Genomic DNA, 18634 nt, shown 5'->3' on the forward strand with positions numbered 1-18634 from the left:
TCCTGCACAACCAATCCCGTCTTTCCTCATGGCGCGACAACCTTAGTTTTGACGTGGCCCTCCAAACTCACCCACCGGAAGCTCTTAAAATTTAAGAGCTCTTCTTGTTCCCGCCCCTTCCGCCGTCAGTGTTGTGTCTTGCGCAAGCACGTCGTGCCTCACCATCGCATTCCCCTCTTGATTTTTAGACTATGCCTATCTCCGTCTCTCTATGTTGCGACGAACTTATTAAAAAAAAAATTTCAAAGCACATTTTCTTCGACCGCTCTATCACTTTGCTATGTCTATGGTCCTCACAGCGGTTTTTTTCCCCCCATTTCCTTTTCCGGAAGCGAGGCCCAATCGCTCTGCCCCTTTCTCCCCTTGGTCCCGCCTCCCATCCGGATGCCCGCTTCCGGCGGAAATGAGGCGCGCAGTGAAGAGAATAGCCTGACGTGGGTAAGGAAGTCGGGCTGGTTTCCCGGCGTCTCAGGCCCCCCTCCCCGGGTCCCCCCTCTCTTCCCCCCCTCCCGGCTCCGCCATGCTCGACTTCTTCACCATCTTTAGCAAGGGAGGCCTCGTCCTGTGGTGCTTCCAAGGCGTGCGCGGCCCCGCGGCGGCTTGCACTGCGCCCGTGAACGCGCTCATCCGCTCGGTTCTGCTCCAGGTGAGTCTTCTCGCCGCTTTCCCTTTTACGCGTCGACATCCTTCCGCCGATTTTGGGTGCCTCTCCCTGACTTTATGTTACAGTGGTACCTCGGGTTACATACGCTTCAGGTTACATACGCTTCAGGTTACAGACTCCACTAACCCAGAAATAGTTCTTCAGGTTAAGAACTTTGCTTCAGGATGAGAACAGAAATCGTGCAGCGGCGGCGCTGTAGCAGCAGGAGGCCCCATTAGCTAAAGTGGTGCTTCAGGTTAAGAACCGTTTCAGGTTAAGAACGGACCTCCGGAACGAATTAAGTACTTAACCCGAGGTACCACTGTATTATCCACCATCAAACTCCCCACCTTTATTCACTGTTGGTGGGCGAGGCGGAAGGTAACGATTTCCTCTTTAAAAAATCAGGAACGTGAAACAAGGAAATATAAACTAAACAGCTGTTTGACAGTGGAAGGTTGTGAGGTCTCCTTCCTTGGAGCTGTTAATCTGCCATGGATGCTTTAGCTGCATTGCAGGGGGTGGCGTTGGACTAGATGCCCCTGGGGGTCCCTTCCGAATCTAAGGTCCTGTGAAATAGCCTGGAAATGGACAGCCCAGATATGTGCAAGGTGCATTCAGATGCAATGTGGGAATCAGTAACCTAGAAGGACAAGGCGACTCCCACACTTTCCCCGTGTGGGGGGAAAAACAACAACATGGTTTTCTTAACTGATTGTGCATAATTGTGATGCCCTGTGGAATGGTATAGACCCACATGTGCTGAAAAGAGAATACTGTTTTGACAGTGTCATTCAAAATCTGCCGTGGTAGAAGAAATCCGCAGGTGGGTCACCTGTGGCTCTCCAGATGTTGTTGGATTCCAGACCTTATCAGCCCCAGCTGTCAACAGCCAGTCTGAAGGGATGATGGGAGTTGTAGTGCAGCAACATCTGGAGGGCCACGAGTTCCCCAGCCTTGCCTTACTAGCTTGCTAATGAATGTGAAATGTCTTAAACTCCTGAAAGTGAAATGCAAATGCTAAATAAGCCATATGTTTTGTGAGTCTTAATGTAACCCAAGTGGGATGATCCAAACACAGAAGAGGGGGTGGTATCCTTACCATTGGGAGAAACTCAGTGTTTGAAGAAGTGCACTGAATCTTTAGATGGAAGTAACTCTTAATGGTGGGATACCCACCCACCCCTGCTCAGGACTGAGTATGCCTAGTGGGCACAGCATGTTTACTTGACTGCTGGGATGTGTTCTAAAATCCAGGGAAGAGGGAGTATGGAATGGGGTATCTTGGAAAAGAGCATGCCTGGTTAGAATCTTGATCTAGGAGCAGTTCATACGGCAACATTTTGTTGCAAGCTCTGCTTGTTATTACAAACTGCTAGAGTTCATTGGGGCTTGTTCCCATATAAGTGCGCATAGGATTGCAGCCTAAGACTTTAATCTTAGGAATGCCTACCTAGATGTACGGCCAGCTTAGTTTAATGGAATTTACTCCTTAGTATTTGTAGCCCCTTAAAATACCAGTACATTTATTTTGGCTAACACAGCTAACCTTCCAGATGCTACACTTCCAGAAAGCACTTCTTGTTTGCTCCTGACCACTGCGTTTTGCAAGGAGGTTTCAAGAGACAAGGCCCAAATGGTGCAATTGTTACTTAATAAGTAATTCCCAACGTGTTTAAGTTGTTTTCATCTGCAGAAACTATTATCAGCTGGCTAGACACAAGTTGCATTTCCCTGTAGAACCTCATAAAACATATGCTGTGTTCAAAATTCCCTGTTGAATTGCAAGCCCAAACAGGAAAATATGTTTCCTATTTTAGCAGGTTTCCTGTTTTGTAGTGCCTGTTTCTTATTTCAGAAAGTCACAGGTGCATAACTTGTATTTCCTTTTATTCCCAAGGACCTAATGCAAAATATAACTGGTTGTTCCGTAAGCTAATAGTCTGCGGTAGACAATATGTGATGGGAACATAAACTGAAAAGGTGCAAAGGATCATGCTATCTAGTCTTCCCTCTCTCCCACTCTTTCTGTCTTGGATTTCACCCGTAGCCATGGCTACTACAGCCTACCTTTCCCCCTAAGCTTTCTCTAACTCTTTATCTGTTTCCATACACTAATTGGAATTGGAGAATGGATACTACTTAAGCTGATTCCAGGTACAGGAGACAGGAGGATCTGATCATACATCCAGTTCTGGCAGCATGTTGTAATCGGGTCATTTGGATCCTTAGTCATGGATCACAACTGTAAGCATTAAGATTCCATAAAAGCAGGTCTGTTTAAGTCAGATGAATAGCTTGAGAGTTCTGTTTTGTGATTTTGCATCTGTACAGAAAGTTGTATAGTAAGTAGGTTTTTTTAAAGAAGTTTTTAAAATTTACTGGGTATTAAAATGCTCAACTGCACTACCAGTCTATTAGCCATGATTTGTCTAACTTCTAAATATTCATTTATATTATTGGTTATATCAAGCTCTGCTGTCCATATATTTCAGAGCTTAAATGACCATTCAAAAATACTTCTTTAAAATAATGTGAATGTCAGCGTTTTCTTGGTGTCACTAAAGCTCATTTTTTTCCGTCATGTAAATTGTGCATTGGGAGTGTTGATACTTATTTTACTTAGTGTGTAGTGTTTCACAGTCAGCACCATGCTGCTCCTATTTTTCTTTATATATAAGAAAAGGATAGTAGGTTGAGAGTTGGCGACTTAGCTACCTTGTGTATCTTGCCCAGGTCTTTCAGGTCTGAGATTAAACACTTTTTGCCATTCCTTTTATTTCTGAATTTCAAAGACTGTTTTTCAAGCCAAAAGGTGATACTTTATCAGTTTCCCTCTATCCTGGGGTGCCATGTGGTTCTTTATTCCTTATTTCAGAGCACTTTTTCATGGATTATAGAGCAGTGCAGTATTTAACTTTGGCTGTTTGAAAGCTTCCTTGGGTACCCTCTCATACTAGCAGTTTGCACGTCTGTGTGACTCAGATGGTGGGAATTGCTTCTGTATTGTACAACATGGGCATGTTTTAAGTAGGCTGCCAGTACTTGCCCACTTCTGGATTTCTTTACTTTGCTGTAATTTTCTCTGCCTTTTTGCTTCCTGTTCATGAAGACATGCCATTGATGGGTGGTTAGGTGAAAATATAGTTGTTTCATACTAAGGCAGACTAGTGATGCAAATAGCCTATCAGAATCTGTCTTGATTTATCATAGCTCTCCAGGGTCTCAAATAGATATATTTCCCAGATTTATGGCTGGGGTGAGATTTAACTATAAACTCTGCTTCATAACATTTCACCCAACTCACATTTTCTGTTTGATTTCTGTAGAAGCAGGCTGCTGCTGCAAGATTCTTTGTGTTAATTATAGGAAGTCAAGATTGTTCAAAGAAGTTGCATGGATGCTAGCTAATAAGGTCTTTGGCTATTCTGACAACAGAAGTAGGAGTCCGGGATCTGATGGCAGATATCTCTGACAGCATGTGAGCTACTGTGTCTGAACAGCAAAAAGTCTAAAATCTTTGTGTGGTGGAAATGCATATTGCTGAATGAATTACAGTATAGCTGTTAGGTGTGAAGTGTACTTTGTGTCTTGAAACAGATGCTTGTAACCATGTATGGAATATGAAGATTGGACACTGTTTCCTAGAATTTGAATTGTACCCACAGTAAACAGGATGGTTATTCTTTACCAAAAAAAAAACCACTGAATCTCTACAACTCCTGTAATGTAGGGTTTCCATCTCATTATAGGTGCTGCCAATGTTCTCTCTCTCTCTCTCTCTTGCCTTTTCAGGAGCGAGGTGGCAGCAACTCTTTCAACCATGAAGCCCTTACGCTTAAATACAAGCTGGACAATCAATTTGAACTCGTTTTTGTGGTAAGTGAATTATTCTGTGTGAGATAAAGACCTTAGACAGGTGGAAAACCTGTCTCCAAGAGTCTCTATAGCAAAGTGAATAGAAAACTTTTCTCAGCACTGATAATATTGTTTTTGATGTTGTGGAACATTACTTCCTTTTCCTTCGATTGGGATCAGAAGAGCTTGTTCCTCAGTCTTGCATCACAAACCGTCATTATAGCAACACCTTAGAAATGTTCATTAAGAGCAATGAGGCTTCAATCAAGGGGCAGTTTCTTTCACAAACAAATATGTAGAATTGTAAAGATCCCCTAGTCCAGCCCCCTGCAATGAGGGAATAATAGAACGCAGAATCATACAATTATAATGTGGTTACTTTTGCTTGTCTTTAACACCACCGTTCTCCTTGCAGGTTGGGTTTCAGAAAATTTTAACTCTAACCTATGTGGATAAGTTGATAGATGATGTTCATAAGGAGTTCCGAGACAAATATCGAAATGAGTTCCAGCAGAAGGGAGCTCTTGGGCTTCTCAATGGCACCTTTGATTTTAAGGAGGATTTTTTACGTCTCCTACGGTAATAGGATGTTCTCTTTCATCTTTTGCTGCTGATCCTGTGTTTTGCCTCAGATACCTTGTATTTTGGAGCTGTAAGTTGGGGGCTTGGCTCAATAAGAGCGGCACGATCTCCCTCGGTAGAGGTGGGCAGGAAGGAAGTCTGCCCTGCTAGGAACTGCTTGTGTGAACTTTGCTGTGCTCAGCTTTTGCTGTCTTCAAAATGAAATTGTATTTTCCACCTTGAATGGAGTTGCGTTATAAATTGGGGGGGGGGAGTGTTGAACAATTTACCCGTGCGCCACCCGCAAAGCTGCATATGTTACTTACGGTTTTCAAGGAATCCATTGAAACCTAGCCAAGACAGCATCAGCATTCCCTCCCATAACCCAACATGACTTTATTGTACTCCGCAACATGGGCAAGGTTTGTTGATGGGTATTGGCACTACAGTGCTAGCTAGCTAGCCTAGATGTCTCATTCCTTTGGGGACAAGGGTTCCTATGGCCACATAGCCCAAGATCATCTCTTAAAAGTTGCTTGTTAGAAGAAGTTAGGGAAACAAACTCCATGCGGTAAATATACATCTGTGCTGCCTCAAGCCAGGCCAGCTCTAAAATACATTTATTCATTGTCTGGCATTGAATGAGCACGATTGGGTAAACCTTTTCCTCTTTGCAAACAGGGATGCAGAGGAGAGCAGTAAAGCCCGAGCTCCCACTGCCATGAAGTCGTTTGAACAGTCGGCAAAATCCCAAAAAACCGTGAAGTCTATGATAGAAAATCGAGGGGAGAAACCAAAAGAAAAAACCAAGAACAAGAAAAACAAAGGTTCCAAAAAGGAAGGTGAGTCAGTGTTGCGATATGCAAGCAGCAGGCCATGCCAAACCAGAGGCCTGCTGTGGTGAGGAACTGTGGGGTTTGTGCTATTTCTGCTGGCTTGCACTCGGGAGCAGAATCGATACAGTCTTATCCATGTCCTGTTCATTAAAATCAATTTTAAAGGTCCAGTCTGACATGCAGTTGCTCATTTAGTGGCAACTGGGGATACCCTGTTAGTTGAGGAGCTGAAGCAGGGATGGAGGTCCTCTGGTTCCCCCATTTGTTGATGGACTACAACTCCCATTATCCCCTGGTTATTGGCCATGCTGGCTAGGTTTGATTTAAACCCCATCCCTAGTTTAAATGTTCCATTTTACATGTTTTTGTTTTTGTGGAACATGGAATTTGCTCAGCACATATATTATTTTTAAAACTTGCGGTTACCTAAAAACCTCAAAAGCAGGACTTGGCCCTTTTCTCTTAGAACATTAAGGTAAAGGTAAAGGGACCCCTGACCAATAGGTCCAGTCTTGGCCGACTCTGGGGTTGCGGTGCTCATCTTGCTTTTTTGGCCAAGGGAGCTGGTGTACAGCTTCCGGGTCATGTGGCCAGCATGACTAAGCCGCTTCTGGAGAACCAGAGTAGTGCATGGAAACACCGTTTACCTTCCTGTCGGAGCAGTACCCATTTATCGACTTGCACTTTGATGTGCTTTTGAACTGCTAGGTTGGCAGGAGCAGGGACTGAGCAACGGGAGCTCACCCTGTCGCGGGGATTCGAACCACCGACCTTCTGATCGTCAAGTCCTAGGCTCTGTGGTTTAACCCACAGCGCCACCTGCGTCCCAATTCTTAGAACATTAGATGTTATTAAAACAGTGCTTTCCGCCTCCCGCCCAGCTCCAGTAAATGAAGCAGCTACCGTCCCCAAAGCAACCGCAGCTGTTAAGCAGGATCCTCCCGTTGCCGCTGGAGACAGGGAAGAACTGACCAAGGATGAGATCCTGCAGAAGAACCGGGAGGAATTCTTTAGGAAGCGCATGAAGGGGGGAGAAAAGTCCAAGTAAGTGAGGCCATTGCTAATGAATAACGCTATCGGATCTCCCTTGGCTTTGCATCCAGAGAGGTGAAGTTGGGTGGTCACGTGGTCCATAGAGGAAGGACCATGGCTTGGTGGCAGAACATTTGTTTTATGTGCAGTAGGTCCCAGATTCAACCTCTAGTAGGGCTGGGAATGTCCTCTCTCTGAAACCCTGGAGAGCCACTATCAGTCCATATATGGCCCAGACAAAGGTTTACAGGTTCATTGAGGACTAACTTAATTTAAGCTGTCTTCGCGGCAGGAGACTATTCTGGAATGAATTGGAAAAACAAACCCAAAGCTTATTTTTGAGCCAGGGCTTGAGGGAGGCTAGAATCACTTGCTGTGGTTTTCTGAATTGGGCAGCAGCAGGCTTGGGAGCAAAATGGACTTCTGAGCACCAGTTTGTTTTACTGTCTTGGAGTATGCTTCCTTGTTTTCCTAGAGAATGGTGTTTCCTTGGACTGATAGGTAGAATAAATTATAATGCAGAATGCACACTCAGTCTTTTCTGCTATGATTGTTTGTGACCCAGCAAAGTTCAGGGTTCACTGCAAGAGATGATTCAGAGCAGGAATTCTGTTCAGTTTTTTCCTCCTTGACTGCTAAGATCTACTGGAGTTTCTGTTCTGTCTTCATTAGCAAGTCTCCAAAGCCAGACACTCAGAAGGACAAGGGGAAGAAGCCCAGAGTGTGGGAACTGGGCAACTCTAATGCCAAAGTACTTGACTATAGTAATTCCACTACCAATGGAAACACAGACACTTGTCCCATGGAGGAGTATGATCCAGAAATGGTAAGATCCCCAGTCACTAGACATCCTGATGGTTCTGTTTCATGCCTGTGCATAGTTTTGCAGAGCTACATTAAGATGCCTTGCTCTCAAATCTTCAAGGGTTTACCAGGGTAGCTTGATTGTGAGGTTTTCATGCAGTTCTTGTCATCAAAGCAGATTTGGTTTCCTAACCAATGACCAAGCCACACTATACAGAAGCGTAATTGGGGCCGTTGATGAGATAAACTGAAGGTAGGAATTTACTGGGAAGAACTGCAAATGGATGAAGTGTCTCCCTTTCACAAGTGCTGCTGCTAGCAGTAATCTTGTAATTCAGTACTGTTGCCAAAGTAGCCTCAGCTGTTAACACAGTGTGACTTGGGGCCCCATTCACACAAGGATTTGACTTTTATTTTGATTATCACATTTTGTTTTTTTGATGCTCTTGACTTTTAAGTCTTTTGTTGGGAGAGGAATAAAAGCAAAAAAAGGGAACAGAAGTACAGGCTCCCTTTTAAAAGAAGAATGCATAAGAAGAGCCTGCTGGAATCTGAACCATGGCCCATCTATTCCAGTATCCTGTTCTCACAATGGCCAGTCAGATGCCTGTGGGAAGCATGCAAGCAGATCTTGAGCTCAAGAGCTCTCTTCACTTGTGATTCCCAGCAAACTCTGCCATTGTGGTTACTAGATGTGGGTGGCCTTGCCCTCCATGAATTGGTTTAATCACCTTTTAAAGCCATCCAAGTTGGCAGGCGTCACTGCTTCTCATGGGAGCAAATTCCAAGTTTAACTACTCGCTGTATGAAGTAGCAGTTCCTTTTATCTGTCCCAAATCTTCCAGGATTCAGCTTCACTGCGTGCCCATTCCTAGTGTTATGAAAGAGGGAGAATTAACTTTACCTACTTTCTCTGTGCAATAATAATAATAATAATAATAATAATAATAATAATAATAATAATAATTTATTTTTATCCTGCCCTCCCCAGCCGAAGCCGGGCTCAGGGCGGCTAACAACAATAAAATAATGCAACATTCTAAAAACATTTCATTATAAAAATTAATTAAAATCAAATTGATGGCAACCATTAAGCAAAATGCATCATTCTGTAATATCTGCACTATGAAACAAAATATGCAGGTGTGCCTGTGCTGCTCTCTCTGCTTCCCAGAATTCCCTGTCCCATCATAGAGCAGAAGGCGGGGAAACCTTCCTGAGGCCATAGAATGGGAGAACCCATGGATGTGACTCTGAGCTTCCAGACACACAAACGCCAGAGGCATTAGCACAATTCAGGGACACATTCCAGTCGAGCAAAAGCACTTGATGAGAGCTCAGAGCAGAGCTGCTGAGGGGCTTGGCCTGGGGAGACCCCATAAGGCTGGACAGAGTCACTGGGGGCACCATCTGATCCACAGGCCTAAGGTTCCCCATCCCCTATAGAGAATGTGCAGCAACTTTTACTATAGATTCTGGGATATCCTCTGCTGGATGTGCTCATCAAGGAGAAACAGCACTCTGAGCCTCTTGTTCTCAGAACATGTGTAAAGAGTACAGAAGGAAGATGCACCCTCCAGAAGTAACTTAAGGTTCACATGGAGGCAGCCTGAGCTGCTTAGAGTAGTGAGACGCAACAAAGAAGGCTTACGTAATTCCTGGCCTTTTTTATCCTCCACTGCAGGTCCTTGGGGATCGCAACCGTGAGCCTGGCCGTCTCCGTGATCTTGAATATGAGAGTGAAGAGGAAGCTGAAGAAGAGAAGGTGGTTCAGAACTCTTCAGGTGCAAGGTAAGGTCCCTCACGAAAGCTGTTCTTCTGTGTTGACTTGAATGAAACCTTTTGTTTAATTGACATTTTCCCTCCTGTAACATCATAACACTATCTTCTTGTTGCCAGTGCAAAGAAGGGTGGCCTTGGAGGCATGTTTGGGATGCTTAAGGGTCTTGTGGGCTCCAAAAGCTTATCCAGAGAGGACATGGACCCTGTGTTGGAAAAGATGAAGGATCACCTGATTGGTACGTTTAGCTTCCTCTGGAACTAGGCTGATGGGGGCTCAATTTGGTGGCAATGGGCTGGATGCTGCCCACTTCCCATGCAGTTTGTGCTGAGCTGTGCTTATGAAGGGTCCAAGGTTGACTATGTCGTTAGTTGGGTTTTAGAAAAGGTCACGGAACTAAGCAGAAGGAGAGTTGGAAGGAAGCCTGGGACAAGAATGGCTAGTTGCTGAAGCTCTTACAAAGTAGATTCTGTGCTGCTGGTACCCTAAGCTCCTTCTTTTATCCTGTTTTCAAAACACCGTTCTCTACTTCTCATCCTTGTCAATTGTAGCATTTAGACATTCACACCGAGATGGTTTTAAGGCTCCACAGGCTGTCAGAGTTGGCCACTCCGGCACTGTGGTCTAAACCAGTGTTTCCCAACCTTGGGCCTCCAGCTGTTTTTGAACTACAATTCCCATCATCCCTGACCACTGGTCTTGCTAGCTAGGGATGATGGGAGTTGTAGTCCAAAAACAGCTGGAGGCCCAAGGTTGGGAAACACTGGTCTAAACCACTGAGCCTAGGGCTTGCCGATTGAAAGGTCAGCGGTTCGAATCCCTGTGATGGGATGAGCTCCCATTGCTCGGTCCCAGCTCCTGACAACCTAGCAGTTTGAAAGCATGTCAAAGTGCAAGTAGATAAATAGGTAGCGCTCCGGTGGGAAGGTAAATGCCATTTCCGTGCGCTGCTCTGGTTTCGCCAGAAGCGGCTTAGTCATGCTGGTCACATGACCCGGAACAACTGTTTGCGGACAAACGTCGGCTCCCTCGGCCAGTAAAGCGAGATGAGTGCCACAACCCCAGAGTTGTTCACGACTAGACTTAACTGTCAGGGGTCCTTTACCTTTACAATCAAAGCACATTGGATGTTGGGCTTGTAAGCAGCCACCCTACTGCTTAGTGTAAGCTTATTTGTTTTGAAAGCTTATTTTTACAATATCAGAAAGTTCAGCAAGTGGGCTGTGAGGGCTCCACATTTCCCACACCAGTCATAAGTAAAGTGGATTGAATTTCAAACTGGGGTTTCATACCCCTTTATTGGAGACTTAAGGTGTCTTTTAATAAAGCATACCTGTTGGTGACAACAGCAGGATAGTAGAATTGTCCATTGGCTGCAGGTCCTTTTCCTCTCTTGGGGGACTAGTTTTGCTTTCTACAGCCACCTGTCATCTCTCTTTTTCTTTCGTTTCTCATAGCAATACTTCACACTTCCTCTCTGGAACTTGAGGCAGCCTACGTATGGACCCTAGATGCTTTTTGTAACTACTGTCTGAATTTCAGCGTCCTATGATGCCTGGCTGAATTTTGCCTACTAGGTTTGAAGGTGCAGTGGGTTGAATTGGAAGTGAATATTCCAAGTTCAAATTGTTGTTGAGCATCTCCCACCCTAGGTTAGTCATCACAGGATGCTGAAATTTAGGCGGTAGTTGCAGGTTTCACCTAGGGTCCCTACGTAGGCCGGATGTGAGCAGCGTACTGTCAACATTGCCATCCAGTAGTGTTTCTAGGTCGTTAAAATGTCATCTCCCATAAACTACTAGAGTTAATATAAATTTCCATTTTAGAGAACATAAACAAATCATTCACCAAATAGTGTGAACTTAGCAGCATAACAATCTTAACTTGCTGTTTTTCCCCCTCCCCTCCTGCCCAAAGCTAAGAACGTTGCAGCTGAGATTGCTGTCCAACTCTGTGAATCAGTGGCAACAAAGCTGGAAGGGAAAGTGATGGGCACCTTTACCAGTAAGTTCCCCTTTGTTTTCCTTTGTTTTTTGCATGCCTTAGCGTGTACTGTAGTCTGGCGACATTACTTTCCTCGGATATATGCCCAAATGCTCATGATTTCAAAACAGAATCCTTGGGTGGTGTCCAACAAAGCAAATCCACTAGAGCCAAGATTTCCACTTGCACAGCAGAACTCCTGCCTTCTCTCTTCTCCCTCCCCAAATCTGCTCTGGAGAGTTGAGGAGAAACCCTCAACCTCACAAAAAAAGGTTTAGCAGGACCCATGGGGAGAAGAGAGGGGGGACAAGTTCTGTTGTGCAGCCAAAAGCCCTTCTGCAAGCGATCTACTTCGCTGGATACTACCCATTGTGTCTAAAAGAAACCAAATTAGATTGTGAGAACAGGTCTTTAGTGAAACTGACAATCTCACACCAGGAAAGACTGTACATCAGCCACATACTCTACAACATGGGATGCCAGTGTGCCAAAGTCCACTTGTATGTTTGTGTGTGTCGTTGTTGTTGTTCCATCCCTGAAAAGGATTAGGAAGGGTTGTGGAAGCCCAGGACATCATGCACAAAAGTAAGATAGTAACACTACACATTGTACAGTATGTGTGGGACACTACACATGCGTAAGCCCACTTACGGGCACAGTGTTTCTAGAATGTTACCAGGCTGTGCCTTCGTTTTACTCCAATATATTATTTTGTTGGTACCCTGTACAAATGTGTTCCTTCCCAGTTTCACCATAGATCTGCTCTTGTGGAAGCAAATTCCTCACTCAGTAAATGTGGTCAGGGTCAGGGTGCAACTGCTGCTCACCAAATGTGAGTAGTTAATATTTTTATTATTGTCTCCCCAGCTGCCTATGCTAGAGTCTTGTTGCTTGCTTAACCTTGTCTCCAGTTGGCATGTGTTGACTTCTGCTGCTACTGCTGGGATGGGGGAAGAAATAACCCAAAGCGGATTTGTCCATTGGGAATCTGCTTCCCTGTGGGTTCACAAATCCTTAGCCTTCTGCATTTCTGGATGCCACCAGTGTGTGGGAGACTTATTTGAAAGCACACCCCACAGGATTTTGTGAAGGGCAAATTTATATCCTTGGCATTAGTAAGGTTTGACTTCTCTCACAGAGAAGAGCGATTGGATCCTCTAGCAAGGAAGGCTGACATTGTCAGAGAATGCTGATGCAACTTACCATGTGGTAGAAATGGATTTTGGACGCAGAAGCATTTGATTCAGATGGCCCATTTTCTGTTTTTCTGTTTCTTGGGTTGTGAATCCGCTTTGCTTGCCCAACAGCCACAAGAGCAAGCTGTACAAATATATCACTTATTAAAGAAAAAATCAATGTTACTCCAGAAAGGTGATAGCTTATAAAGAGGGGCTGTGAGAGTGACTGAAAATCATGAGCCCTGGAGTGCCCTGTCAGTTGAATACTTGCAAAGAATACTGAACACAATCAGTTGCTGATACAGAGAGAGTGGTAGGCCAATGATGCTCAGAGAAGGGTAAGTCGCACCTAAGACCAGATGTGGAGAAACCAAGCTCGTTTGGAGAGGAAATTGGAACCTTTGCATTCCTTTTGTCCAGATGCTTCATCCTGGTCCTCCTGAAATGGACACAGCATCATTTCTGCAAGGAAAGCAGAGCTGGGCCTGTTCACATCACAGTTTACTTTGATGCACTTCCGATTATAAGGTGGGATAAGTGTGGGAAAGAGTATGTGGGGCCCTTCAATCTAAAAATGACAATGTGCTTCCAACTTCCCAGCGGTGACCTCAACTGTGAAGCAAGCCCTTCAAGAATCCCTGGTGCAGATCCTGCAGCCTCAGCGCCGGGTGGATGTCTTGCGCTCTGTGATGGAAGCCCAGCGTCACCGTCGACCTTATGTCATCACTTTCTGTGGTGTCAATGGAGTTGGCAAGTCAACTAACTTGGCCAAGGTACTTGGAAGGGGCTGCATGTGCGTGGATTTTGGGAACTGGGTGAAGTTGGGAGGCAAGCCGGCTCAGGTTTGGGTAAAGCAGGATGGTAGAGCACTGTTGCTATTGTGCGAGGCAAAGAGGAAGATGGTGGCATGTCTGGTCATATCATGGAGATCTAAATGGAAGGCCCACAACCCTTGCTCAAGAGATCTTCTGATGTATTGCACTAGCAAACATTGGTTTATCCAGCTCAGTATTTTCTGTGCTCATTGGCAGGGACTCTCAAGATGTTTAAGGGAGAGGCCTGGGATAGAATGGGAATCTTCTGCACTCAAATCGAATGCTCTGCGACTGGGTTGCAGCCCTTTCCCATTTACTGTTACATGTTGTCCACTTTTCTCTCTCCCTGTCGAAATCGAAAATTTATTGTGTCTAATGAGGAAGCATCAAGAAGGTAACTTAAAAGTTGGACTGAGACCTGGAGTGCTACAAATTAGCATTTTCCTGGGTGGCCACCTAGTAGCCCATATATATATTCTGAAGCAATGTTGTTTCACCCACAGCTTCTTGGTAAAATTCTCAGTCTTGGCTTCTAAAATACTATGGCATTTGAAAATGTCGCAGCCGTCAGTGCCCCCATAAAATCTCGTCTCCTGTTCTCAGCATTTTATGGTCTCAGATGCAAAGGGCTGGTTCATGCATTTATCTTCTTCACACATCGACTGCAGCATAAACACATGGCTTGCCTGCATGGATGTGATGCTACACACAGAACATTCATATATATCACCATTGTCACCTGCAAGCAATGCTTTTCAACAAAGGGTTCATACATTCACCTAAGTGTCATCAAGTGTTCAGTAATTCAGTGATGCACATGCTATGCACCCACCAGCCCATACCTGTGTGGGGACATGTGTTCATTTTCACTTTCCAGATTTTGCAAGGCTCTCTGTCCATATTCCAAGCAGAACTTTCTAGTAATAAAAGTTTATTTGGACACCGAATTTCTGCATCCGACCAGCATTAGGGGGGCTGGCATAGCAGATGTGCTGCATATCTACAGCCTTGTTATTACTTGGCAGGAAGCGAAGCTGCGAGGTCCATTGGGAAGTTGCGTAGAGATGGTGGATGGTAGGTGATGGAAGCGGTAACCTTCTTCTGCCTGCCCCTCAGATCTCGTTCTGGCTGATCGAAAACGGTTTTAGTGTCCTCATTGCGGCCTGCGACACATTCCGTGCTGGTGCTGTAGAGCAGCTGCGGACTCACACTCGCCGCTTGAATGCTCTTCACCCTCCAGAAAACCACAGCGGCCGCACAATGGTACAGCTTTATGAGAAGGGATATGGGAAGGATGCGGCCGGCATTGCCATGGAGGCCATTTCATATGGTGAGGCCTTTCTCCCTGCTTCCCCCTTATTTCTGAACCCTTCATGTCTTCCTTAGCAATCCTAGTCACTGCATGTCTGTAGCTGAAATATCTTTTTCCTGTTGTTTCCCCCTCCTGCTTCCCCCAAAATCTGGGGTTATTCCAGATGTTAAATACCCTCCTCTCCAGCCAATAGGAAGCAGTGGGACTGGCCTTTGGGAACATCTCAACCACCCTAAATCCAGTTCCTTCTCCTCCTCTGCAAGAGAAGGAATCTGATTTATAGCTCTGCCTAATCTGTCATTCTAGCATAACCAGGAAGGCTTCAGGTTGAGTGAACAGAAGGGTCCATGACAGTCATAAGGGATAGAAGCATCCTCAGTTTGGGAATCATGTATAAAGAACAGTATTTGGCATCCTGAGAAACAGACTTTTAAAAAAAATGTTAATATTTATGGCTATGAAGGCAAGCCTGAAAACATTTGTGCAATGAGTTTGAAATCTCAGAAGAGAGATTTGAGGAAGGCAATAGCCAACAGAGTAGAGTTTTAATCTGAGGGTGGGAGGAATGTAAACATTAGGCAGATCTGATTAATTTGCAGAATTTTGCAGTTCCTGACATAGGATTATGGAGGGGAATAAGTGGTAAAGAATACTCTTGTTTTGTACTCCAGTTTCCACTAGAAAATTTACCGGACCTGCCATAGACACTCAGAAAACTTACTTTGGCTGTTTGCTGGCTCTGCTTTGCACTTCATTTCGTTAAAAAAGCCAGCTGGTAAATCCGAAGGCAACTCCCAGCTGTTGCTGGATTTATTTATTCCTTCTAATAAATATATCCTTTTTATCTTCTCAGCACGTAACCAAGGTTTCGATGTGGTCTTGGTGGACACAGCAGGCCGTATGCAAGACAATGCTCCTTTGATGACAGCTCTGGCTAAGCTCATTGCAGTCAACACCCCTGACCTTGTCCTGTTTGTGGGGGAAGCCTTGGTGGGAAATGAGGCTGTGGATCAGCTGGTTAGTTCCTTAGATTACTACTTAAGATTCAAAATCAAGAGGTGACAAATGCATACCTCCTTTTGAGTGCTTCTTTGCACAACAATGGTATACCTAGAAGTAGTCATGTCCGTTCGCATGCAACAAATATGCAGTAGTCATACCTTGGATCCCGAACTCGGACGTTATGGCTCCAGTTTGCGAATGTTCTTTGGAACCTGAACATCCAACGGGGCTTCCAGGGCTTCTGATTGGCTGCCACAGTTTCCAAATATTTTGGAAGTCGAACGGACTTCCGGAACGGATTCCATTTCTTTGGGTTCATTGACTTGCAGGATTGCGAAGGTCCTCCCCCAAACGCCCGTCCCCTTCCAATTTATTTATTTATTTGTCAGGCGTGTAAAACTGAATGCACCCAAGTTAAGTGTGTGTGTGTGTGTGTGTGTGTGTGTGTGTGTGTTGCGCGTTGCCTGTATGGGCACATGCATCATAGCATGGGGGAGGTGTTGGGGATCGCCAAAGGACCCCCCCCCACTGTATTCGTACTTAGTGGCAATTAGACGTTGACTGCAACATAAATTGGTAAAAATAGTCACAATACCTGTGTGTTAGTAGACCTGCGTACAGCCCATCAGTGAGCCTTGTGCAAGAGCACTGTCAAACCAGTTTCACCGTTTGCTTCCCCTACACCAGGTCAAGTTCAACAAAGCCCTTGCTGATCACTCCATGGCTCAGACCCCACGCCTCATTGATGGAATCGTGCTCACCAAATTTGATACCATAGACGACAAGGTAAATGGGGCCCATAGGTTGCAATTGTTTGGGGGTTCGGTGGGAGTTTTTCTTTTTTGATGGAAAAAGACGCATTTGGGGGGGGGGTATGGCTCTGGGGAGGTGGGCAATGTCAGGCCTCCTGTCTGCCACAGGCAACCCCCACTCTCCCCAGACTGCACCTCTCACTGGCTTTGCTCTACTCTCTCGAGTGCTTTTGCCTGGTTGGAATATGTGGTTGAACTGTGATAATGCCTCCCGCTTGCCTGGATGGAGAGGTGTGTTGGGGAGGGAAGACCTGATCTTTTCATATGGGTGGAATGTAGCCATTCCACAAAGGAAGGAGTCACATTTGTTGCTCCGCCCACACAAGCCTTTGGCCCTGTCCACCACTGGCCTTTGCCCTCCCCCCCAAGATGCTCATTGGATCGCAAGGTAACGTGGCCATTGGGCAAAAAAGGTCCCCCCCTTGCTTTGGCAGTTTTTACCGGCTAATAAGCTTTTTCTGTGGACTTTTTAGTAAACACAGTTCTCTGAAGAACTGAACAGAATCAAAAAGCACTGGATAATTTTGAAAGGCTTACTAAATACATCTTTCTTCCATCCATGGGATTCGCCCCTTCCAGTTTTGTGCTGTTCTGCCACCTGGAGCTTTCGATTGTTTCTAGATTATGATCCGGCAAGCCTCTTTTAAGTTACAGAAGGGCTTTCTGGGGCCCGTAATGTGTTTCCCTTTCTAAAATGTTCAGTTAAGTGCTATGCCACATACTGTTGAACCTTTCTCTTGTATTTTTTTAAAAAGCAGCCTTGTGATGTGGCTGCAGGGGAGGCCTAGCTGGAGCCTATACAATAGGGCTGGAATGTTTCTCGGCTGTTTCTTCCTCCCCACCATAGAGCAGGAAGAACAGCTGAGATACATTGCCCAGCCCTGTGACAGTGAGCGAACCTCGAAGGCCTTTTTGGCTCACGTGTGAACTGGAGGGGATTGGAGCTTCCTTGTTGGGTAACAGTATTCCACAGTGGGGGCCAACTTCTTTTATCGAGGTGGCAGTCTGAGCAGTTGACTAAGGATCAAGGCAGGTTCATTGGAAGGAAATGCCTTTTTAAAATCCCCATATGGTAAGATGTACCTTTAGGAGGGGGAAAAACTGGCTAACATCAGTGGGTATATCTCCCACATCCTAGACCAGCCTTCCCTAACCTAGTAGACTAGACACAAGGCACATTTAGTAGCTTTTTTTTTTTAATGAGAGTTTGTAACCATGGAAATAGCAAGGATTTCTTAACCACCACCCCCCCCCATGCAATTTCACTGTACACAATGATACTATATTGTCCTTTCCTACACTAACAGCTGCTTTTCTCCCCAGGTTGGCGCTGCAATTTCCATGACATACATCACTAGTAAACCAATCGTGTTTGTGGGTACTGGACAGACCTACTGTGACCTGCGTAGCCTTAATGCCAAGGCTGTGGTTGCTGCTCTCATGAAGGCCTAACCACCAGTTATTGCACCAAATTCCTGTCTGCAGATGTCTCAGAATGTGCTTTCCAGCGTGACTGTTTTTAGAAACATCTCTCCCCCCCCCCCCCCCCCCCCCGTTTTTGGCATAGTGCAACACAGAATGGAGGGATGCTAGAAAAAAGCTGCTTACCTGGCTTTTGGTCCTTCTCTTGATTTTGCTAACACACACCTTCCTTGATGTGATGTGTGGGTTTAATTGTAGCAAGAGGTGCCTGTCTTCCTTTGAATTCTATTTACTTTCATACACATTGGCTCTAAAAGTGTTCTGGGGTTGTCTTCACTTTTCCCACTGAGCCCTCTTTCCTGTTTCCCTTCATTCTGCCTGCTTAGACAGTCCAAAGCCAGAGCTTTGGTTCTCTCCCCGACCCCACTCCATCCCAGGTTAGCGGGTGCGATAAAAGACTTTGTGGGGCGGGGGATTGTTCTGCCACTACCTAAGCATCTATGAACTCTGCTGTCTTTTAAAACTCCTCTCTCCGGCCACGGGGTAGAGCGGATACTGCCTACAGGCAGCTCTGCTCTTATCAAGCTTCACATTTG

At 45.3% G+C, this 18634-nt stretch overlaps 1 protein-coding gene across 4 annotated transcripts; it reads left to right on the forward strand.

Annotated features, from left to right (window-relative positions):
- Positions 1-348: 348 nt before the first annotated feature.
- SRPRA (SRP receptor subunit alpha) lies at positions 349-18535 on the forward strand. Of its 4 annotated transcripts, none has more exons than XM_079955023.1 (14): positions 349-646; positions 4439-4522; positions 4917-5080; positions 5744-5904; positions 6780-6942; positions 7603-7756; positions 9419-9525; positions 9634-9752; positions 11432-11518; positions 13276-13448; positions 14607-14820; positions 15656-15819; positions 16492-16590; positions 17940-18535. In XM_079955023.1, the coding sequence occupies exons 1-14, from the start codon at positions 521-523 to the stop codon at positions 18066-18068; spliced, it is 1944 nt and encodes a 647-aa protein (XP_079811149.1). In that variant the 5' UTR covers positions 349-520; the 3' UTR covers positions 18069-18535. The 4 variants fall into 4 exon arrangements, with proteins under 4 accessions (XP_079811149.1, XP_079811150.1, XP_079811147.1 ...); XM_079955024.1 differs by having other exon boundaries at positions 352-646; positions 6786-6942; XM_079955021.1 differs by having other exon boundaries at positions 370-438.
- Positions 18536-18634: the final 99 nt, after the last annotated feature.

This window comes from Podarcis cretensis (assembly GCF_951804945.1).
Source record: "Podarcis cretensis genome assembly, chromosome: 15".
NCBI lineage: Eukaryota > Metazoa > Chordata > Lepidosauria > Squamata > Lacertidae > Podarcis > Podarcis cretensis.

What these genes read in the sequence shown, in the direction of transcription:
- SRPRA (XM_079955023.1), top strand. Translation starts at nt 521, where the DNA reads ATGCTCGACTTCTTCACCATCTTTAGCAAGGGAGGCCTCGTCCTGTGG. An exon ending in ATGAGGCTGTGGATCAGCTG is followed by an intron (nt 15,820 to 16,491) that starts GTTAGTTCCTTA and finishes CCCCTACACCAG; the next exon opens with GTCAAGTTCAACAAAGCCCT. An exon ending in TTGATACCATAGACGACAAG is followed by an intron (nt 16,591 to 17,939) that starts GTAAATGGGGCC and finishes TTTTCTCCCCAG; the next exon opens with GTTGGCGCTGCAATTTCCAT.